Source organism: Schistocerca nitens, chromosome 2 (genome assembly GCF_023898315.1).
Source record: "Schistocerca nitens isolate TAMUIC-IGC-003100 chromosome 2, iqSchNite1.1, whole genome shotgun sequence".
In the NCBI taxonomy this organism is placed as follows: domain Eukaryota; kingdom Metazoa; phylum Arthropoda; class Insecta; order Orthoptera; family Acrididae; genus Schistocerca; species Schistocerca nitens.
In genome coordinates, this window is record NC_064615.1 from 780,758,592 (window position 1) to 780,783,482 (window position 24,891).

Below are 24,891 nucleotides of genomic sequence, written 5' to 3' on the forward strand. Positions count from 1 at the left end.
CCAGTAGACTATCCACGGGGCTCGTACGAAAAGTGCCAGTTGCAAGCCGAACCCCACAGTGGTGTACAGGGTCTAACAACTTCAACACTGAGGGTGACGCAGACCCATAGGCCAGGCTCCCATAATCAAGCGTGGACTGCACAAGGGCTCTGTATAATCGCAACAGCGTGCAGTGATCCGCACCCCAAGATGTGTGGCTCAGGCAGCGGAGGGCGTTGAGGTGCCGCCAGCACTTTTGCTTCAGCTGAGTAATATGAGGAACCCATGTGAGCCGGGCATCAAAGACGAGTCCTAAGAAGCGGCAAGTGTCCACCACTTCAAGCAGGTGCCCGTCGAGGTAAAGTTTAGGATGAGGGTGGACCGTCCGACGCCTGCAGAAGTGCATAACTTGAGTCTTGGCTGCAGAGAACTGAAAACCGCGAGTCAGAGCCCATGATGCCGCCTTGCGAACGGCTACTTGCAGCCTGCGTTCGGCGACTCCCGTAGTCGTGGAGCTAAATGAGATGCAGAAGTCGTCGGCATACAAAGAAGGAGACACCGACGACCCCACGGCTGCAGCCAGACCATTAATGGCCATTAGAAATAAGGAGACGCTCAACACCGAGCCCTGTATATAAGATGAACTAGAGGCGGCACCCACTTGCACCCGGAAAGAGCGGCGCAATAAAAAGGTTTGAAGAAAAGCCGGGAGCTGACCACGAAGACCCCACTCATGCAACGTAGTAAGGATGTGATGCCTCCATGTGGTGTCATACGCCTTCCGCAGATCAAAAAATACAGCAACGAGATGCTGACGTCGGGCAAAGGCCGTACGGATAGCAGATTCCAGCCGCACCAAATTGTCCGTAGCAGACCGGCCCCGACGGAAGCCACCCTGGGATGGAGCGAGGAGACCGCGTGACTCAAGGACCCAACACAAATGCCACCCCACCATACGTTCGAGCAATTTGCACAAAACGTTGGTGAGGGTAATGGGACGATAGCTGTCTACCGCTAGTGGGTCCGCACCAGGCTTCAAGATGGGGACAATAACACCCTCTCACCATTGCGATGGGAACACGCCCTCGCTCCAAATGCAGTTAAAGATGGTGAGGATGTGTCTCTGGCAGTCCCTGGAGAGATGCTTCAGCATCTACGCGTGGATGCAGTCCGTTCCTGGTGCTGTATCAGGGCAATCGGCGAGGGCAGCGAAAAATTCCCTCTCGCTGAAAGGAGCATTGTATTTTTCAGAACGACGCGTGTGGAATGATAATGGCGTCTGCTCGGCTCGCTCCTTTAGAGAGCGAAAGGCGGGGGGTTGAGTGGCAGTCGCAGAGCTCTTAGCAAAGTGTGCGGCAAGGTGTTCTGCAATGGCGGCAGCGTCCGTGCAGACAGCGCCGTTCAAGGAGATCCCAGGGACACGCATAGGGGTCTGGCATCCATAAATCCGCCGGATCCGGGACCACACGAGTGAGGAGGAGACACAGGAGCCCAAGGATGAGACATACCTCTCCCAGCACTCCTGCTTACGCCGTGCAATAAGACGACGGGCCAAGGCACGGAGCCTCTTAAAGGCGATTAGGGTCTCTAGATACGGGTGCCGCCTATGTCGCTGGAGAGCCCGCCTACGGTCACGAATAGCCTCAGCAATCTCCGGCGACCACCAGGGTACAGCCTTCCTCCGAGGGAGTCCAGAAGAGCGGGGGATGGCAGCCTCGGCCGCCGAAATGATTGACGTGGTTAAGACACGGACCACCTCGTCAATGTCACCCTGTGGGGGAGACTCAATGGTTGCAGCAGAAGTAAAAGCCGGCCAGTCAGCCCTGTTGATAGCCCAGAGGGGCAGGCGCCCAGAAGAATGACACTGAGGCAGTGACAAATAGATGGGAAAATGGTCACTACCACACAGGTCAGGATGCACTCTCCAGTGGAGGGATGGGACAAGACCAGGGCTGCAAAGAGAGAGATCGATGGCTGAGAACGAGGCATGGGCCACACTGAAATGTGTGGGAGCACCGGTATTCAAGAGGCTAAGGTCGAGCTGAACCAACACATGCTCCATGGCCCGACCGCGGTCATCGGAGACAGTCCCACCCCATACAGGGTTGTGGGCATTGAAATCGCCCAGAAGCAGCAATGGCGGCGGGAGTTGAGCCAGCAGCGCAGCCAAGACATGTCGGGGGAGCTCCCCATCTGGAGGAATGTAAACAGAGCAAACAGTAATAGCCGGCGAGAGCTCAACCCTGGCAGCGACTGCCTCTAAAGACGTCAGAAGGGGTACTGGCGAGCTACAGACAGAGTGGTGAACAAAGAGGCAAACCCCACCTGACGCTTGTTGACAGGCAGCACGGTTCTTATAGTATCCCCGATAACCACGAAGGGCGGGGGTCCACATTGCTGGAAACCAAGTTTCCTGCAGAACAATGCAGAGAACAGGGGAAACACTCAGAAGCATCCGGAGCTCAGGCAGGTGGCGGAAATAACCGCCGCAGTTCCACTGGAGAATGGAAGCAGGAAGGGACTGGGAGGGCGTGAATGCGACTAAGAGGCAGACGGCGCCTCAGAGCCAACTGCTGCCACCAGGGGAGAGTCAGCTGTGTCCATAGGAAAGGCCCCCAAGGGTTCCGTGAGGGCGAGATCCGCGGCAGAGGCGAGGATCTCCACCTCATCCCCGGAGCCAGGACTATGTACAGCAGGCGGTACTGAAACTGTCGGAACACCCTTCTTCTTGGACACATTCCATTCCTTCTTCTCACGTTGGCCCTTAGGGTGAGAGGGCTGAGAGAGCTTCTCTGAAGGAGCGTCAGAGGCTGATGACGACGCAGAAGCCCTACGACCAGCAGGTGGCGGAACCTTCAGCCACTGGCTGACATCCGGCTGGGTAGGAGAAGAAACGGAGGAAGGGAGAGCCCCAAGGGATCCCTTCCGTGAGAGAGGAACCGGCAGAGGCAACGCCGGCGGAGAAGGAGGGGGAGGGAACGAGCCCCCCGGTGTTGGAGGAGATGTCACTCCCGAAGTAAGCATGGGGGGAAGCGACAGAAGAGGGTTTGCCCCCAACTGCTAAGGGGGCAACAGAGGAAGGCTTGCCCCCAGACACGAGGGGGGCAGACAGAGATGCACGGCCCCGAGGGCCCACTGAAGGCGGCACAGATGAGGCGACAACCGTCGATCGCGTGGGCGACGATAACGTGGCTGCAGCATAAGATGTTCGAATGGAAGCAGGATACAACCTTTCGTATTTCAGTTTTGCCTCTCTATAAGTAAGCCGGTCCAGGGTCTTAAATTCCATTATCTTCCGCTCCTTATGAAGAACGGGGCAATCCGGCGAGCATGGAGAGTGGTGCTCCCCACAGTTGACACATACAGGCGGAGGCGCACATGGAGAATCGGGATGAGAGGGGCGTCCGCAATCTCGACATGTAGTGCTGGATGGGCAACGGGAGGACATATGCCCAAACTTCCAGCACTGGAAGCACCGCATCGGGGGAGGGACGTATGGCTTGACGTCGCAACGTTAAACCATTACCTTGACCTTCTCGGGCAAGACATCACCCTCGAAGGCCAAGATAAAGGCACCGGTGGCCACCCTGTTAGTCTTGGGTCCTCTATGTACACGACGGACAATATGTACACCACGTCGTTCCAAGTCGGCTCTCAGCTCGTCATCGGATTGTAACAAGAGGTCACGATGGTAAATAATCCCCTGGACCATATTTAAGCTACTGTGGGGAGTGACGATAACAGGGACGTCACCCAGCTTATCACACAAGAGCAACGCTCGTGACTGGGCTGGGGAGGACGTCTTGAGGAGCATGGACCCATTCCTCATTTTAGACAACCCCGCCACTTCCCCAAACTTATCCTCCAGGTGTTCCACAAAAAACAGAGGCTTCGTCGTAAGAAAGGAGTCACTATCAGTCCTGCTGCAGACAAGGTATTGCGGTACGTAAGGCTCCCGCTTGGCACTAGATCGGCGTCCCTCCCATGGCGCAGCCAACGAGGGGAACGACTGAGGGTCATATTGCGCAGCATCAAACTCAACTCTGCCTCGCTTAGAGACGCTGGTGGCCGTGCGACCACCAGCTTGGTGTGATTTATTACACTTCATTGCGCCACATCCACCCAGATGCCACCTACTCCGAACGAGGGCTCTCCCCAAGGGCGCCACCCAGCCAAAGCAACGGGTACCTGGCCGATATCCCGTTGCCCGGAGTCCCCGTGCCCCAGACAAGATGGGCACATACTCCTTGGCATGCATGGGGAGGAAACAGCTCTGGCATCTGTAGTGCGATCCCTGCGTGGTCAGGGGGCTACCACCAAGAGGGTACATGACGACCCCACCACAACGGACTGGCTACCGTGCTGGATTTTAGGTGTTGAAAGGGTCCACAGTTGTCGTGGGCGCTAAGAAGAGGATTGCGCACAAGACGAGAAGGAGACAACCCAGAAGATGTTGGGTGTAATCCCCCCCACACGACAATAGGTAACATGCAAGATGGTGGTGCATGATGGATCAATAGAAAAACACCACGTAAGGCGTCCTTCCCCAAATGGCACGCACTAACAACGGAAATTTGGAAAAAAGGAGGTCAAACCCAAGAGGGGACCATCACAGAAGGCCGAAACGTTTGAGACTCCTTTTAGTCGCCTCTTACGACAGGCAGGAATACCGCGGGCCTATTCTAAGCCCCGAACCCGCAGGGGGTGGGGGCTAGGAGAGTATTCTTACTAGAAAGAGCAGATAAGCAGTTGTTAGCATCCCACTTCCGGTACGATAGATGTGGAAGAATTATGGGCAAATTTTAAACACATTGTAAATCACGCATTGGACAATTATGTGCTGAAAAAGTGGGTTACGGACGGAAAAGACCCACTGTGGTTTAACAGCGCAATTCGGAGAATGCTCAGGAAGCAAAGGCAGTTGCACTCGCGGTACAAGAAAGATCGGGAGAATGAGGACAGGCAAAAGTTAGTAGAGATTCGTGCTGCTGTAAAAAGAACGATGCGCAAAGCATTCAACCACTGCCACCGTCATACCTTAGCAAAAGATCTTGCTGAAAACCCAAGGAAATTCTGGTCTTATGTAAAATCGGTAAGCGGGTTGAAGGCTTCCATCCAGTCACTCACTAATCAGTCTGGCCTGGCAACGGAAGATAGCAAAACGAAAGCTGAAATTTTAAATTTAGCATTTGAGAAATCTTTCACGCAGGAGGATCGTACAAACGTACCGCTGTTTGAGTAGTCTCGTACAGATTCCCGTATGGAGGACACAGTGATAGACATCCATGGGGTTGTGAAGCCACCGAATGGGTTGAAAATAATAAATCGCCAGGTCCTGATGGGATTCCAATTCAGTTTTACAGAGAGTACTCTACTGCATTGGCTCCTTACTTAGCTTGCATTTATCGTGAATCTCTTGCCCAACGTAAAGTCTTGAGCGATTGGAAAAAAGCGCAAGGGACGCCTGTATATAAGAAGGGTAGAAGGACGGATCCTCAAAATTACAGACCAATATCATTGTTGCAAGATTCTCGAACATATTCTCAGTTCGAATATAATGAATTTCCTTGAGACAGAGAAGTTGCTGTCCACGCATCAGCACGGCTTTAGAAAGCATCGCTCCTGCTAAACGTGACTCACCCTTTTTTCACACGATATCTAGCGAACCATGGATGAAGGGAATCAGACGGATGCCATATTCCTTGACTTCCGGAAAGCGTTTGACTCGGTGCCCCACTGCAGACTCCTAATGAAGGTACGAGTACATGGGATTGGTTCCCAAGTATGTGAGTGGCTTGAAGACTTCTTAAGTAATAGAACCCAGAATGTTGTCCTCGATGGTGAGCGTTCATCGGAGGCGAGGGTATCATCTGGAGTGCCCCAGGGAAATGTGGTAGGTCTGCTGGTGTTTCCTATCTACATAAATGATCTTTTGGATAGGGTGGATAGCAATGTGTGGCTGTTTGCTGATGATGTTGTGGTATACGGAAAGGTGTGACTGTAGAAGGATACAAGATTACCTGGACAAGATTTGTGACTGGTGTAAAGAATGGTAGCTAACTCTAAATATAGATAAATGTAAATTAATGTAGATGAATAGGAAAAAAGAATCCTGTAATGTTTGAATACTCCATTAGTAGTGTAGCGCTTGACACAGTCACGTCGATTAAATATTTGGGCGTAACATTGCCGAGCGATATGAAGTGGGACAAGCATGTAATGGCAGTTGTGGGGAAGGCGGATAGTCGTCTTCGGTTCATTGGTAGAATTTTGGGAAAATGTGGTTCATCTGTAGAGGAGACTGCTTATAAAACACAAATACGAATTATTCTTGAGTACTGCTCGAGCGTTTGGGATCCCTATCAGGTCAAATTGAGGGAGGACATAGAAGCAATTCAGAGGCGGGCTGCTAGATTTGTTACTGGTAGGTTTGATCATCATGCGAGTGTTACGGAAATGCTTCAGGAACTCGGGTGGGAGTCTCTAGAGGAAAGGAGGTGTTCTTTTCGTGAATTGCTAGTGAGGAAATTTAGAGAACCAGCATTGAGGCTGACTGCAGTACAGTTTTACTGCCGCCAACTTACATTTCGCGGAAAGACCACCAAGATAAGATAAGAGAGATTAGGGCTCGTGCAGAGGCATATAGGCGGTCATTTTCCCCTTGTTCTGTTTGGGAGTGGAACAGGGAGAGAAGATGCTAGTTGTGGTATGGTGGATTGCGGAGTATGTGTGTAGATGTAGACATGAGCAACAAGATCCCAACACACATCTCTGGGCCACACCTAGAGTCACTTTTACACCTGAAAATGACTCTCCACCCAAAATAATTTTCTGCATCCTCCCTACCAAAAAATCCTCAACCCCAGCCACAAATTTTGCTTGGTACCCCATATGATCACACTTCTGATAATAAGCATGGCTGTGATACTAAATGCTTTTCAGAAATGAAGAAACACTGCATTTACCTGACTGCCTTGATCCAAAGCTTTCAGTAATTCATGTGAGAAGTGTGAGTTGGGTTTCAAGTGACAAATGTTTACGAAATCTGTGCTTACTAGCATGAAAGAGATCGTTCTGTTTCATATGCCTCATTATTTTTGCCCTGACAATACATTCAAAATTCTACCACAAATTGATGTCAGGGATACCAGACAGTAGTTTTGTGGATCACTTCTGATACACTTCTTGTAGACGAGTGTGCCCAGGCTTTCTTCCAACTACTGGGCACAGTTGTTTGCTTGTGGGTTCTACAATAGATTATAGTTTGAAGAAGAGCAAGCTCAGCCACAATTTCAGTATAGAATTTGATATGTATTCCATCCAGCCCTGGTCCTTTATTCAGTTTAATGACTTCAGCTGGTTCTCAATGCCACTGACACTAATATCTATTTTACTCATATTTTCAGTGGTACAAGAATTATAATTGAGCAGTTCTCCTGGTATTTCATTGTAAAGAAACATTTGAAAATAAACATTTCTGCATTTGCTTTGCTGCTCTCCATTTCAGCTCCTGTCTAGTCCATGGGCACTAACTTTGGTGCCCCTATCATACTTTATATGTGACCAGAATTTCTTTAGGTTTTGTGAAAATCATTACACAAAATTCTGCTATGATGGCCACAGTAGGGCACAAGCATTGCTCTCTTGACAGCGAAACGCTTTTCATTCAGCATCTCTGTATCTATTGTCCTATGCTTTGTCTTACACCTATTACACAGTAATCTCTGTTTCTTTAGATGTTTCCTTACAGTGACTGCATACCATGTAAGAACCCTCCAATCGGGAACTGTTCCTAGGGGTACATATCTATTTGGTGTATGATCAACTATTCTTTTAAAACTTGAGCCCTAGTTGCTCTACTCACTCCTGTCCTAAGCTGAAAGTTTCAAGTTCCTCATTGAGATCTGACCATACTGCTTCTTTGTCTAGTTTGCTGGACATCTAAATCTTTCTATTTGTTTCAGTTGTCCTTCATACTTTGGTAATCATTGTTGCCACAACCGCATCATGGTCACTGATACCAGTTTCAATGTGGACATCCTCAATGAGGTCAGGTGTATTTGTTGCCATTAGATCCAATATGTTTCCAGTAGTAATGTTTCACAGGCTGTCTTGTCATGCCCACCACCAACATGACTGTAATTTTCCCAATTGATTTTTGGATGATTAAAGTCTCCACCAATGAGTACAGTATGTTTAGGGAACTTACATACCAGCAAAGTAACATCTCCAAAGTTTTTAGTTACAACAGGAAGTGATTCTGTTGCTGGTCAACAGAAGGATCCTATTATCAATTTGTGCTCACCCTTGATACTGAGTCTTACCCAAACAATCTCACCTGCAGCTTTAATTTCTATCTTGGTGGATGTGAGCTTCTTCGTACTGTGATAAATACACCACCTCTACTTCTCGTTAGCCTATTCTTTGCGTATACGCTTAAATTTTCTCAAAAACTTTCAATTTCAGGTTTTACACAGCTTTCTGTACCTACTATTATGAGAGCTTCACTGCTTTTGAGGAGCACTTTAAACTCTGGAGACACTAGGAGCATTTCAAACTCTGGAGCCACTAGGATGTTAATCCTCTCATCTGTTGGTTTCTTTGCTCTTACATGAATACTTCTAGGTTACCTGCAGGTGTTGTTATCTAGACTGCAAGCTAATGAAAAAAATCCTTGTGTGTACCCCACACACAGTCAGCTACCTAGGTGGCTACCTCTGATGTGCAATGCACACCTGACCCATTGACGGGGACCCTACAATTCTTAACCCTTTTAGCAAGACTAGGAATTCACAGCCTAACTTGTCACACAACCTTCACAGTCTCTGGTTCAAGCCTTCCACTCCACTCAGTTGGCTGCATCCCATTCCATCAATGGCTGCCAGAATAGCCTCTTCAACATTCTGAATGAAGGCCCCCCCCCCCCCCCCCCTGACATACACACTGAGTCCACCTAGTGTTTCTTCCAATCCCTTGCTTCCATTTTCCTGACGGTTATCATTATTTGCTGTACGTTTGAACCTCCAATGATTAACAGACTGCTACGTATTTGTGTTGCCATTCTACTGACACAAGACACAGCAGGTTTCTCAACACGCGAAATGGGTCTCACTGGCCCATGGTTTTGAAGGAAATTGGCACCTTGAACTTGTTGGTTCCTGTGTCACTGCACTGGACAGCACGACCTACCATAGACATGTCATTCACAGTCAAGTGGATGAGTAATGCCGATCCTGTATTTCCTGTAGAATAAACAGTTTTATCTCACAAGGATAGTACTTGAGTCAACTTTGGTAACTCTGCTACATGACTCTCGGTAGCCCCCTTACCACATCTATTCACATCAGCTTCCAATCACTTCACAGTAGTCAGGGAAATTTCCAGCTGCTGATTAACAGAACCAGGTCATCCCCTCCTGAGAGCAACAACACAGTGGGGCTGCATTATGCCTGGTACAATGTTTTACAGACAGTAAACAAATAGCGTTAATCTACGCTTGCTGATTCTCTTTCAATCTACGAGGCTAACACACTACAAGAATTACCATTAGCCTTTTAGAACTAAAGTGGCTAACAGTAAAAAACTTCCCACCAGTTTTACTGTTTCTTGGAAATTTTTTCATGTTACAGTCACCAACAAATTAAACAATAGCATTAATTTACAATAAATGCAAACAATATACACACCCGTTAAAAGAGAAAACTACTACGACATGGTATGTTACTTATTTACTGTAACTTTCAAAAATGGTTCAAATGGCTCTGAGCACTATGGGACTTAACATCTATGGTCATCATCAGTCCCCTAGAACTTAGAACTACTTAAACCTAACTAACCTAAGGACATCACACAACACCCAGTCATCACGAGGCAGAGAAAATCCCTGACCCCGCCGGGAATCGAACCCGGGCGCGGGAAGCGAGAACGCTACCGCATGACCACGAGCTGCGGACTGTAACTTTCACTCACAAATAACAGATTTATGCAAAACACTCATTACATATGAAAAGCTTTGCAAGTGTCCAAAAATGTTTACAATTGATGATCTAGTACTACATAATATATCATGTTCATGAATTTTGATCAAATATTTACGTGTAACTGTATCCTACACCCTTTGCAATAATCACCTTTATCTCTACACTTTTACATCACAAAAGTGGAACTGCAATATATGTATAACTGAACACCGCAAGCTATTTGCAGCATAAGAGAAGGTTAAATTACTAACCTTTAAGCAGTCTGTTCCAATATTTTGTTGAAACTGTAACATATGAAAAGGAAATTATGACAGCATCGAATAAGTAATAAAATAAAGTTTAGTAGGTTGGCCCTCTTTGGCAATTCAGTATGGGAATCTTCACTCTACTGGTAAAGGAACTGTGTGTAACTTTGTGCTTTTTCACATGTACTGAGCTTACGATCAATACATTAAAAAGAAGTCAGCTACTGGACCTGCCTTTTAAAGACTTAGAATGCAGCAACCCCCAGAAATGGGTGATTCTGATGCTGGTCCAGATATGTATGCAGATGAGCTCTCAAGTAAGTAATGAAGAAAAGAAACAATAAATCAAAGTATTTGTAAGAATAGGTTACACGAATGAACATTTCTAAAATAAGTCTGGTTGTAAAATATAATTTGATTGCAGGTAGGAAATGACAGTGCAGCATCTTTTTAAGCTATTAATTTCATCGTTGTTACTGCATAAGAGACCCAAAGGCAGTAGATGAGAGATATGGATGCTGTGCAGTTTCACTACCCTCCCCCCATGCACTCACTTCAGGAAATTGGCAGCACAAATACATCACTCGTCATGCCTTCCATGCTGATGATTTACTTCTCACTGTGTATATCTGTGGATGGATATGATTATGTGTTGTTTGGGCATACAATAGCGATGTCTTAGTGCCTTTATTGAAATTTTATGGGAGGGTGTGAGTAAAAATGCATGCACATACATGCACATGCTTATTTGAAAATCACACATTTATTCAGATCTAAAACTTAATATAATACGTAACATTTGTGGGACAGGGTTAAGAGAGTACAGCAGACATCTGTGGCCAATTGATCACAGGAATAGAAAGAATGAGCCACCCACTTTGTAACGCATTAGAATCTCCAGCCTAAAAGCTCTTAGGCCATAGTCTGGACACTATACGAAATTTTAAAAGCTTTACCACTCTCATCATCAGCCCTAACTTAAGTTGCTTCTGTGCTCTCATCATAATATAAAAGGCATTCAGTTAAAAAAGTATACACTGATTCACACGCCACTGACATCACACAGTGGGTCATCGCTGGAATATGATGAAGTAGGTTAGAGGACAATATCCAATTCAAAGGTTGGTCAGGATAAAATTCATCTTATGAGTTTGAGTGATTTGAGGTACGTCATGGCCACATAGTTGTTTCCAGCAACAGCCACTCCTCTTCCCACACTCATATGGTTCCCGATTCAACAGCAAAAAGACAGCCTGCAAGGCATGGCACATTGTGTTTCATGCAGGCCTTTTTGGCTGCAGTCTCTCCTTGCTCATTCCCCTAAATTCCCATTTGCCTCAGTAACCAGCAGAATGATTAATGATTTGCTTCCTGTTGAAGAAGATAAAATATGTCAAACACATTTTGCGTCATGTACACCAATGACTACATTTGCTGCAATGACAACAGAGCACTAAGGGAATCACAGGAAATGAAAAACTTTTTGTACTTTAGATGCCTCGTCTGCGACAGTGCATTCCGGATTTCATGGAGCTCTGCTGGAGAAAAGCAAATCCTGAATAAATAGTTGGGAACACGACTGTACATCCAAGGGATACTCTTGCTTTGAGCCATCAATGAACACAATTTTAAAATTATGATGGCTATCTAAAAAGTTATAAAATGAAGATACAACAGTTAAATTCGCAATGCAAATTGCTCCAACCTTGGTGTAAAACCATAAAATCAATTACACCCATCTCAAAGGCAATCTTCCATCAACCACAACCACCTCTATAAAGCAATCCATCACACAAATCCTTTAGGGTTTCACTACTCAGTGCCTGTAATGAAAATGTCTTTCCATTGGTGAGAAGCAATATTATGGTACGCACACACCTTTTACATAAGTACTGTCTTATAGAAGTGTCACACCATGAGGAGGTGCCGCCTTATATCGAGCGAGGAGGGCACACGAGCCTCACTGTACAGGCTCTTTATAGTGCTGGCTCTAAAGGCCCAAGTTGCAAGCTTAAATCCTCCATCATACACTGCATCTAACATTTTTAAGTAGACGGATCTTTCAGAACCACACATCCTGCAACCATGATAAAGCCATGAACACACAAATGTTCTGTAAAACTGGAGAAGACATGTTCGGTCTGCTCCCCATGAACTATGGCTAATGCATTTTAACATATTTAGTGCCCTTCGGGACTTGGTGTCCCTAAGGTGTAGAGATGGGCAGTCCACTTCTGAATTGATTCAAATAGCCAGATCCTTCTAAGGAGGGAGTGACAGATGATTCAGAAAAAAATGGAGGTAGCTCATCACTGGTGGCTGTAATGAGCACAACAAAAATTGTCTGGTAGGCTGCTGCAACGGTGCCACATGCCACATGCCACATCCTAAAGAAAACGTTTCCCAAGCTACGAAAAAATGTGTTTTAGATCAAGTGCACATGTTGATTTCCTCATTCACGAAAAAAAAAAAAAAAAAAAAAAAAAAAAAAAAAAAAAAAAAAAAAAAAAAAAAACAAAGAAGATAAAGAAACCTCCATGCCCCCCCCCATCTCCCTCGTTGGCCCATACCCATTCAGCTATCTCAACAGTAATGGTGCAAAAGTAAGCACAACACATCACAGCACCTAATGCCCAACTGGGAGGAGGGGGGATCTAAAATCTTTGGCCCAGCTGAGAATCGCCTCGGGTCCCTCCACTTAGCAATCCTCCATGCTGACTGCACAGCTAACGAGGGAATGGCTCTTTAGAATGGTACATTAATGTAGAACACAGTTCCAGAATCAAGTTTATGCATTTCATTTGAAAATAAATGCCTCAAATTTCAGAAGCTCAATAAGTGTTTACACGCTTTTGGGTGGGATGTTACTTCCCATCTTTTGACTTAGCATCTTGACTTAGCATCATACGTGGAATGCGTTCTCTGCAATAATATAAGCTGTGGTCTTTAGCCTCTGTGTGCTAGGAGCGTATCGCAAGGTGACGCAGGCATCACTCACCTTCCAATAGCTTGGAGCTCCCGTCATTCTCACTAATCGGACCATAAGCCGTCCACTAGCTCACTGCTCCCCACCATTTGAATGGACCAGATCACAAGATAGCTCACTTCTCCCCACCATTCTTACGGGTCAGACTGCAAGGTAGCTCGCTGCTCCCACCACTCTCAAGGATGAATTTACATGGAGCAGATCACATGGCGACCTGATGTGTCACTTTTTCTCTGCATTCTTGGCACTGTGATACAGCTTGCAACCCACTTTCCTGACTGAACACCTCTCCATCTGAATTCAACTTCTTATAAAAATAATGGTATGTGTAACACAAAATTATTTTAACTAACATTTATGATAGTCCATGTATATGGGTTGTCTCAGGAGGAATTTTCAATATTCAGGGATATGACAGGAATGATCATTTGAAGCAAATAACAAAATATGGACATATGTCATATTCAAAAGTGTTTCTGAAACAGAACACATTTAAAGTTACTTTTGTGGGTGTTCTTGAATAACTCTAAATCTAAGGCCTGTAGCGAAAACATGTCACAGTAAAAATTACACTACATCAAATTTCCTATAAAAAGGTCCTATTCATTTTTCCTCTAGGACTTATAGTTTGTGTGATGAGAAAGAGAAAATAAGGAAAATCTTGCACAACGCGCAGGCACTGAGATGTAGGTAGGCTTTTTTTTTAAGCCAGTTGGGGGTAGTTTCCCAATTTGATATCCCACTTGTCCTATATCAAATTATTTGTCTCAACTTCGCCTACACTACTGTGGTACATCGTAAAAAGTGACAATGTACTGAATAATAAAGAAAATAAATAACAATGTATATTAAATATGTTCTATCTCGGATCCCATTCAGAACAGTGCATATGTCCACATGAAGTTTTTTTTCTTCCAATAATCATTCCTTTCATCCCCACATAATTACTGAACATTCATCCTGAAACAACCTGAGTGCTATGTTTAATTTTTTAATTATTCACTCAACCTGGACGGATTAATGCCTTCATGACCCCTCTTACACCAGACCATAGTTTTATATGTAATTACATAACTTATGAAAATCACAGTTACTTAAGAAAAAATCATAATATTTTTAATATGATATCTCCTCTTTTCTTTGCATGGCCATTTGTCTGTTACGCTCTCTTGGTTGAAATTGTTATTTCCCTCAGTCTTCCTAAATATCTTCTGCCCACTGGATAATAATGTCATCAAGAACATACCCGGTTACATCTCTAGTGCTTGTATTTTGATGGGAGTGAGTGTTTCTGCTGTGTTGTCCAGGCAAGAGCTTCAAGATCTACATAGTAGTAGTTATTGTGAGCAACAGTGGGTCAACAATAAGCTTGATCAATTGGACTGTCAGGCCATCCTGTACAGTAAAAGCTGATTTTAGATTAATGTATAGGCATGCCTTAGTTATCGTTTCTCTCTGACTGATTCTGTTTGCTTTTTGCTTGTAATCAGTTTTATTTTCAATGGTAGGAGGTTGTTTGTAAGTCAGATGTGCAGTGTCTCCGAGATTCATGAACTATTTTAGCTCTTCTGTTAGCCAAGATGCAGGTTTTCCCTTCAGGTTTCTGGCCTTTGAGGGAGCATATTTATTGTGTAATAGCTTTAGTTTGGTAGTAAATCCACAGAGCTTGTCTTTCAAGTCCAGGAATGGAATGGAAGGGAAGTCGTCTCCCAAATTATCTCTTGCACCTCCAATGCAAGTTGAGAGTAAGTCATGAGTCTGATGATGTGAGCCGATTCCAGGTGAGCTGATTCTTTACTTGTGGATTTCATTGCATATATATGTATGAGTGTGAGACTATAGGCTGCATTATGGATATGTGTAAACTAAAGTACTGTTACATTTGGAGAACAAAGTACACATGTGAATTTCAAAGTGAAGGGACACAATATTCATGTGTTACTAGCATTATTTGTATGCTCCAAAGTCGAATCGAATTCTTAATGGTCAGTTCTGAAAAAGGCATCCCACCTATTTGCAGAAGTCTGTAGAGGATGCAGATGAGGCAAATTTTGTGAAAGAAAGTGATGTTTACGAACGTATATTTGACTTCTTTGTCTTCGTTACTGTTGGATGTGTGTAGCATGGGTGGTAATAAGTTAAAGCATTTGTATGCCACTACTCCACTCCTCATCTGCTATTTCTGTGGTGGTTTGGGACAATGGAGTCAATATTTAAGGAACTGGAGAGCACACTGGGCTTGAGCCGGATGCTCACACTTCTCAGAAGAAAGCCATGGATGTTGATATCCTGAAAAATATGGTGGATTTCGCCAAAATGAGTTGAATGTGATGGCCAACCATGTTCTAAAGTAACAATACAGACACACTGGTAGAACCTGTAGCTGCTTGATCAGACAGGTTCACATCTCCTAAAGCACAAGCTTTAGAGTTAATTTGCAGTGCTGTTTTCCAGTCTTTATCTACACCATTACCCTGCCATCTCTCGTTCACACACTACATAGCCCAAGTACAGATAATACATAATTAAAAATTTTTAGCTTTCAGCAGTGAAATCTTTGTGCATTGTCAGACTTGTCTTCGTGAGTTCCTTAATCACTATGACTGTTTCAGCTCTTTTCGTATATGATACAAACTTAACGACTGTGGGGCTAGGTTTCGCAGATCATAATGTCCTACGTCCTACTCTGTAACTTCTGATTATACAATGTGCTGCATGTATATTTGTTTTCACTTTACTCTTTTGCAATTTAAAATGCCTAAGTATTTTAATTTTTCCAGTGTACTTTGCACTGCTGCACAACAATTTGTCAATCATACTGCCTTTGACTAGAAGAATTACAAGCGATGTATGGTACCATTTTACCAAAATGAAAATGCCGCTACTGTCAGCTGATAATTTCCATGTCTTCTGGCTCATCATCAAACGGAAAGGGACATATAAAATCGAAGCATTCTACGATACCTCTGAAACAATATGGGTCAGGAAGCTGATCAAGATTGCCATCAATCGATGCAGAAATTCAAGAAATCATTTCTTGTGAACTGTCCTCACTGACATCTGCTTCCACCTTGGGTGGAGGTATCCTCCCAGAAAGGAGAATCGAGTCTCAAGTTGTATCCAGCCCGTTAGTGTTGTCGGGTTCTGGACCAAGTCCTGATTTATTGCCTTCTGTGATGCCCTCACCCCCAACTATTTTTCATTTACAACAACCAATAAGTACATGTTTTAATATTATCAAGCCGCCCACATTAAATAAAAGTATGGCATTACATGTACTGTTTTTAAAAATGATTTGCAGAGAATACCATCTTTTCTCTATAGTTGAAGGTCAGAACTTAAAAATATACATATATTGTATGCTTTGCCCAAATTTTAATTTACCAAGTAGAAAAACATTGCCAAACTCTGTAATTCCTATTTTGTATCATGAGTTATTTGATAAAATTAAAAATGATTTGGCCATGACAAAGCCAATCTCCCTTATTTCTAATGTGTGGACAAGAGTAAATAACATTAGTTTCTATGCTCTGACTGGACATATCATAGACGAGAAAAGTGAACTAAAGTCAAACCCTTTACAACACCCACAATTCGAAGACAGACGCACTGCAGAAAACATCTCAAACTTGGTAAAGTTTGTTATTGCCAAATACAATACAGATTTTAAAACCACCTCCACAATAACACACAATGCATCATACATGAAATTAACTGTCATGCTTGTCCAAATTCCACATAGTCCATGCTTTGCACATTCTTTAAACCTCACTGTGCAACACACAATTGAGAAGTCTATACAAAAAACTGTTGATTGAGGTCAAAAGAATTGCTTTCATCAAACTTGCTGAAATGCACGAAAATTTAATAAATGACCGATAAACTGAAACAAGATGTCCCAACCAGATGGAACTCTACTTCCGAAATGTTGCATATATTTACTTTAAATAAAGACCCATGATTTCTTGCCTTGCTTTTTAGGTGGAAAATCGATCACCTTAAACTTAAAATATACAGAGTGGGACGTAATGTAACAGGCTTTACAGATTTTTAAAGTTTTTGGTGAGGTAACCAAAGAGGTGTCCTCAGAAAAAATAGTCTTGCATTTAAAAATGAAAATCTTGCTAAGATTAATGGAATGGCAACTGAAATCTTTTGAAAACAAAAATAAAGAATTTCCTCGAGAAATAGACATTGGTTTATAATTTCCTTAAAGGATTATCAGAGTGGTTTGGTGTTATTTCCAGGAACAAATTGACTGGTCAAGTAAAATTACTGTAACACCCCTTCAAAAGGGAGACAAAAAATCTCAGGATTGCTATACGAAGGCTATTGCAAAATTGAAAGTGTTGGTTGTTCAACAAGAAAAAATAGTTTATTTCTCAACCAATTACCACCATAACACAGGAGACTTCTCCAGCTTGGGAACAGTTTGATGAAACTATTGGTCAGCTTCACTCAAGTCATGACCCGGAAAGTATGGCAATTGTCGACTTGGACAAATATTTAGTGGAGGGGTATTGGCCTAGAAACAACAATCCCTTAATCTGGTGGGAAACAAGAAAATTGCTGTGGCGAATGCCGTACCAATTGGTTCCAAAAGTGTTAAGTATCACAGCAACGTCAGTGCCCAGTGAACGAATACTTTCAAATGCAGGATAAATATGCACAAGAAAAGAAACAGACTCACATCCACTAAATGGCTCAGATTTCATTCATAAATGACAATGATGATTAATTTTTCCTTTTTAGATACATATACACGGTAATACTCCCTGTAAATGACGACTGCAGAGGCACTTTAATTACAAATATGTTATAGTTCTTATATCAAAAGCCATTGGCCGAAAGCTATTAGTGTGAAAATCTTTTTGGTGTGTCTATCTGCGACTCAGCATCTCCGCTACATGGTGAGTTCTTATTTTGTATTTTTTTCAATAAAAGTATCAAAACGTGACAAGAATTAGTCTTCATTCTTAAAATTTTTTCACTTGATAAAAAAGATTTTGGATTTTGTTGTTATTTTTATAATTCTTACAGCAAATAATAAAACTTTTTATATCTCAAAATTACTAGGGACATAACACAAAATTATGACTCCTATTTACATGTTCTTTCAAAATCAGATAAAAATACAGGTTTAGTGACATGGATTAAAAAGACACTGTGCCTTCATTTAATTTATTTTGAGAGTGAGTAGTGAGTCACAAAAAAGAACTAGTTCATTCCAGTGAGTGACCATTTCTGATCTGATTTCTGAAAAGAACACTTTTGCTCATCACTACTGATGTGTGGTAACCAGGTATGCTCAAAAATTAAATGTGAGATATAGAAACCTATATTTCTTCAGAACTGAAATCTATGTCCCTCATCTTCAACCTACCCAAGTTCAAAACAGAATGTGAAAAGTTAAGAGACACACACAAAGGTTTCTCAGTTGAGAAATTGAAACCTCTCTGCTCCATCCATTCCTACAACCATCTAATAGTCAGCTGCGACCAACAGGTTTTTGCAAGGAGGAACAACAGACTGAGAAATTGTCCACAAACAAAGAACAGTGGACAGGACTTTTAACTATTGATGTTGTGCCATCAATAGCTACAGCAAGGACAGTGACACTAACACTGCCTTGGGGGAGAGAATTCAACAAAAGAAACGACCATACACATGTACGAATGTCACCAAAAACTCCATTTATGGAACTGTTCAATTATATTAGGCCTCCACCATGTAGTATCACAGGTCTTCTCGATGTCAAAAAATACACCCATTAAGTGATGTCTGCAGAGGATATGCTTTTGTACGGCCACTCCAGTAGGGCACGGTAATAAAAGGTGATACCTCCTGAATCCACAGGAAAAACATTTGACCTGCCTATTCTAAGATGCAGACAAGGCAGCAGTTGACCATTTGCTCCATGGTTTTGCCCCTGCAGCTACGGAGGGCAGCAGTACGATAAATACACAGAACATGTACTCTCCTCCTCAGGTTTTCAAAGTGGAATTAAACTGCTTCCCTCCAGGAGTCAGGAAAGTGCCCTAAACCCAAATTAAGTTAAGAAGTATGAGGAAGATTTCTTTACTTAACCCTCTGAAGTGCCTTAACAGGCTTTAATTAACCCTACTGTGACGAGATGATGTATCATGAGGCAGCGACAATGGAGCTCCCACACAGAAAAGGGGCAGTTGTACTCATCATCATTGGTGGAAGTGAAATCCTAACTGTCCCTCTCAATGAACACACTGCAGTGTCAGGAAACTGGACCCTGACTGGAAGTGGTGGTAATTCTGACAAAATATTCTGCCGCTGTCTGGGCAGTGTCTCATAAGTTGGCCTGCAAACTTCCATTCATCATTATAGCAGCCACTGGGAACCTCCCAAATTTCCTGGGAATCCAACTGATGGTCTTGCATAGAATTGCACTTTTAGTGGAATGGTATATTATCAGGAACTACGGCCACAAGCTCTTCTAGCAAAATTTTGCCATTATTACCAGGAAGTTGTTGGGGTTCTCTGCAGCTGGACAGCACTTGAATCATTGCACCTCCATGTAGAAGGTGGATCCAGATCAGGCAGTAATCACATGAGTGCAAATCATAAACCACTTTGCACTGAGTAGTGCGTGCAAGGGCTGTAGAGCACACAAAGATCAACAGCAGTAAACAACACCTCTGGAGTTCTTGTCTCTATACCCTGATCAACAGACAAGTGATGACATTAGCAAGTTCTCGGTTGCTCTAACACTGGAGGAAGTGGTTTCTGAAACCCAAAGCCCACTGTGCGCATTACAATATCCACATAGAAGAAAAGTTTTGTGGAGTTGCATAGTGAGGTTAGTGAGAGCCTTTTCCACTGTCCACCTAATGTGTGGGCACGCATAGGAAAAACACTGTCAATCTATGATGCACATGCACTGATATAGTGACTGCTTGTAGGCTGGTAGTGAAAGGAAGAGTCAAGCATTGTTTATGAAAACAGTCCGTCCTCTCTACCTCTCTCTCTGCTATCACATCACTCAGGATCATCAGATAATTTAAAATGTGTCTCCTGAAAACATACACAGATTGGTCTTCCCTTAGTTCCTCCATGTGTATCCTGAACCCATTCGTTTTTACTGCCATATGGAAGCCACCATCTTTGTGGGAAGTTTTTTCTGTCCATTTTGTTGTTCCGTTGTGTGGGATTTTCATAAGATAGATGATTGGGATTGGGGGGGGGGGGGTTGTTGTTTGAGTGTCTTGGTAGTTCCATTAGGCAGACAACACACACGAACCATCGTCTTGAGCCATAAGACAGTACCGAAGCCACATGGTTTGATGGTTTTGGACCTGATCTTTTAGATTTTTCTCGCCCCTCCACCCCAGTTAGGACTTTGAGGACAGTGGTAAAGCTAATTTTAACAGTAACATTTTTCTGTTTCCCTTTTCTGCATGCTGTTAGTGTTACATGCTTTTGGGTGGTAAACTGCGGGGGAATCAGTGACCTCTCCTGGAATAGAGACAAGAGTGGCTAAAAATCTATTAAAACAATAATAAGTTTGAAAACCAAGCTCTATCAACAAACACGGCACAATAAAAAAGACTTTAAAATACTACTGACTTGTCTGCTATGAGCTGTATCATTCTTTCTTACTGCTACAATTGTTAAAATTGTAGGAAAATTTGTCAGTGTAACCAGTTGGACAGTTTTGTAGCTACATTTACAGCTGCAGGTTTTGTACTGTGTTCAGCTGTCAATATCTGGATGTCAACGCCTCTATCACAGGCTGCTCCAATGGTGAGGAGTATGAGTTCATAAACATAGGTGGCTGTGTGGCCCTAAGCACGTTCTTCGCCTCAGAGTATGAGACATGTTGCGTAACCTTTATCTCCTAGATATTTTTTTTTCTTTTCCTGGAATACAGAACATTCTTAGCTCCATACTGGCTGGTTTTGGGAGCAACTGACACACTTGTCTGGGGCAGTGCATTGAATGCAGTGCATTGTGGGTAGCCGAATTACATCATCAGCATGCAGCCTCATCTATGCATACTAAGTTGGAGTGAATCGAGCATTGAAACTGAAGGCAATGCATAGAGACAGGTACATGGTACCTAACTTGCTGCTACGTACTCAGTTTTGGTAAGTGGAAACTGAAAAGATGTCTTCATGAGCTCACCATGAACTCTTGTTATAATATTATTTACTCCGACAACGGAACAGCTTCACTTTGTCATTCCTTTTGCAGTTCTTTGGTAGATATATACATCAAAACAAGTTTTGCATCACTCCGATTCCCAGAACTCCTGAAGACAGATGTTGACTGTGGATATTGTATAATAGACAAAGTCCCTTTCACTGTTCAGAGATGTCACTAAACCCGCCCAAAGATGTACACAACCATGCATGAGCAGCGCCTATTAGACAGAGGGGGTCCGACAGCTTATCAGTTCCAGTCATTCCACGAGGAAGGAGGTACACAGCTCGTGTTGTCCGTAGTTCAACCATGCCTAGACAGTCAATACCACATTTCAATCGTGTCCGAATTGTTACTTTGTGCCAGGAAGGGCTCTCAAAAAGGAAAGTGTCCATGTGTCTCGATGTGAACCAAAGGGATGTTGTCTGGACATGGAGGAGACACAGAGAGACAGGAACTGTCGATGACATGCCTCACTCACACCTCCCAAGGGCTACTACTGCAGTGGATGACCGCTACCTGCGGATTATGGCTCAGAGGAACACTGCAGCAACACCACCATGTTGTATAATGCTTTTCGTGCAGCCACAGGACATTGTATTACAACTCTAACTGTGCGCAGTAGGCTACATGATGCGCAATTTCACTCCCGATGTCCATGGCGAGGTTCGCCTTTGCAACCACGACACCATGCAGCGCAGTACAGATGGGCCCAACAACATGCCAAATGGACCACTCAGGATTAGTGTCGCATTCGATTCACCGATATGTCTTCAACCAGACAATCATCAGAGATGTGTTTGGAGGCAACCCGGTCAGGTTGAACGCCTTAGACACACTGTCCAGTGAGTGCAGGAAGGTGAAGGTTCCCTGATGTTTTGGGGTGGCATTATGTGGGGCCAACGTACACTGCTGGTGGTCAAGGAAGGCATCACAATGGCTGTACGATACATGAATGCCATCCTTCAACCGATAGTGCAACCATATCAGCAGCACATTGGCGAGGCATTCGTGTTCGTGGATGACAATTCGCACCCCCCTCATGTACATCTTGTGAATGACTTCCTTCAGGATAATGACATCGCTCGGCTAGAGTGGCCAACATGTTCTCCAGACATCAACCCTATTGAACGTGCCTGGGATTGATTGAAAAGGGCTGTTTATGGATGACGTGACCCACCAACCACTCTGAGGGATCTACGTTGAGTCACCGTTGAGGAGTGGGACAGTCTGGACCAACAGTGCCTTGGTGAACTTGTGGATAGTATGCCATGACGAATACAGGCATGGATCAATGCAAGAGGACATGCTACTGGGTATTAGAAGTACTAGTGTGCACAGCAATCTGGACCACCACCTCTGAAGGTCTCGCTGCATGGTGGTACAACATGCAATGTGTGGTTTTCATGAGCAATAAAAAGGGCGGAAATGGTGTTTAAACTGATCTCTATTCCAATTTTCTTTACAGGTTCCAGAACTCTTGGAACCGAGGTGAGGCAAAACTTTTTTTGATGTGTGTATATCTATGATGTCCTGGCAGGTAAAATTCACTCACAGCAATTTAGTGCAGTGTGCAGCTCACTTGATGGCATACTCTTCAAGTAATTTGGCATTTAACAACTTGTTTACATGGGTAGACTTTATTAACTCAGCCACAAATCTACTGTTACAGAGCATCTTAATGTGCTACTCTTTGTCAAAACTGCAACACCCAGGAAGAATGATCTACATCACAGAAATGCTCTGAACCACACAGGAGTCAAATGGAATGTAGAACAGTGAAATCATTAAAGCGACTAAGATTACAGAGTGATGATGTGTATAAAGGCCCAGCAGTGCCCTCTTTCCTGTGACTGGACAGGTCAAACCTTTAAACGTGGAAACATGCAAGTAAGTGCCTATGTGCTTCATCAAAGTCAGAGGGTGCAATATCAGCATGTGAGTGAATTTTAACAGGGTGGAATTACTGGTCTGCAGGGAATGGGTCTGTTGAACTGTGACACTGCAGTTTGTACAAGGCACAATGTTACAACATACGGGACTAACAATGTGACCAGTGTCGGATGCCCCCTTTGTTGTGCACATAGCCACAATTGACATAACAACGTTATCCACAGTGCTGACTCGGCATTGGAGCACTATAATTGGTGTAGACATGTCTCTGTTGACAATTCAACATTATCTCATAGTGGCACAAATAACACTGTCTTGGCTTCCAAAGACAAGACTGTTATGAGTACATGAAGACTGTCATTGGTGTGCTGTGTTTTCAATCATTCCATTTGTCCTACAGTGACAGCTGTGTACAAGAAAGACACTACAGTGGTGAATATCGTCAGTGAGACCACAGTGTTAAATGGCATAGTAGACAAATGCCAAGTGTGATGGCTTGGGGTGCCACTGGCTGTAACATGTGATCTCACTTCCTACGTATTATGGGTAATCTGAATACCAGTCCTTGTATCACGGAGTTTCTAGAGACAGAGGCACTGCCCCTCCTGCAAGCAGCTCCAGATACCATATTTCAGCAAGACAATGTCCCATTACATATGGCAAGGAGTATGCAAGACTTCTTTGAAAAATGGTAGCTACCACTGCTTTCCTGTCATTTTTTCCCATCACATGCACTTGGGATATGGCCAGTCGGCATCTTGTTTGTTCCAATCCTCCTGCAGCCACTGTCAATTCCTTGTGGCTGCACCTACAAACCATGTGGCAGTGTATTCTGCATCATATCCATGGCCACTTTGAATCCATGCCACTGTGTCTAGTACATTGTACAAGCACATAGCTTACGTAGTATCTTTAAAGAAGAGTAAATTCTTTTTGAGAAAACAATTACCTACCACAATCTAGCATACCTTCATGACCACTCATCCTCAAATTTATGCAACAGCAGCAAACCAAGTTGCAAGGACGTCTGACTGTTGACTATGGCATGTGGCAAATGCTAGTTTTTTACATGGGTTTTCCGCATGTTTTTACAACATGAATGTGTGTGGTGAACAAATTTTAGAAACAACAAAAAGACACCACAGCGATTATTTAAAAATGACACTGGAAGGTCAACAGGTTAGAGAAACCAAATCTTAAACAGTGATAAACAATGAAACCAAATGTTCTGTTCATACCCTTAAAACAATTAAAACTGTAGCATTTTCCAGCCAGTTTGTTAACATAAACTTATTTATGTTTGACAATATTTACAGCTAGTCTGTTGGTAATACAAAGAATGAGCATGTAAGTCCCCATTCTGTCTACAAGGTTATATCACAAGGAGTTTCTGCAAACTTTCAGAACATCGTAATGATACTTCCACAGCGCAACCTTTAAATCACTGCAGACATAATGTGTACACATCCAAATAGTTTATTTATCATTAAGTCTATTAACACTGTATTAATTTAATTCGATAAGAAAAACTACTCATCAAGCAGTGGCAGAACACACACATAAAAGAGGGTTGTAATTAGACAAGCTTTCCGAGCCAGTGGCTCCTTCCTCAGGTAGGAAGGTTGAAGGGGAA

At 43.5% G+C, this 24,891-nt stretch overlaps 1 protein-coding gene across 5 annotated transcripts in view; it reads right to left on the reverse strand.

The window, feature by feature from the left end:
- Positions 1-24,891, reverse strand: part of LOC126237028 (nuclear pore complex protein Nup93-like) — a 227,053-nt gene that overhangs the window by 70,495 nt on the left and 131,667 nt on the right. For 4 of the 5 annotated variants that reach the window (XM_049946779.1, XM_049946778.1, XM_049946777.1 and 1 more), the window contains one exon: positions 10,211-10,243. The exons of the other annotated variant lie outside the window; for it this stretch is intronic. In XM_049946779.1, the coding sequence (XP_049802736.1) occupies positions 10,211-10,243 (33 nt within the window). The remainder of the gene's footprint in view (positions 1-10,210; positions 10,244-24,891) is intronic. 5 annotated transcript variants of the gene reach the window in all.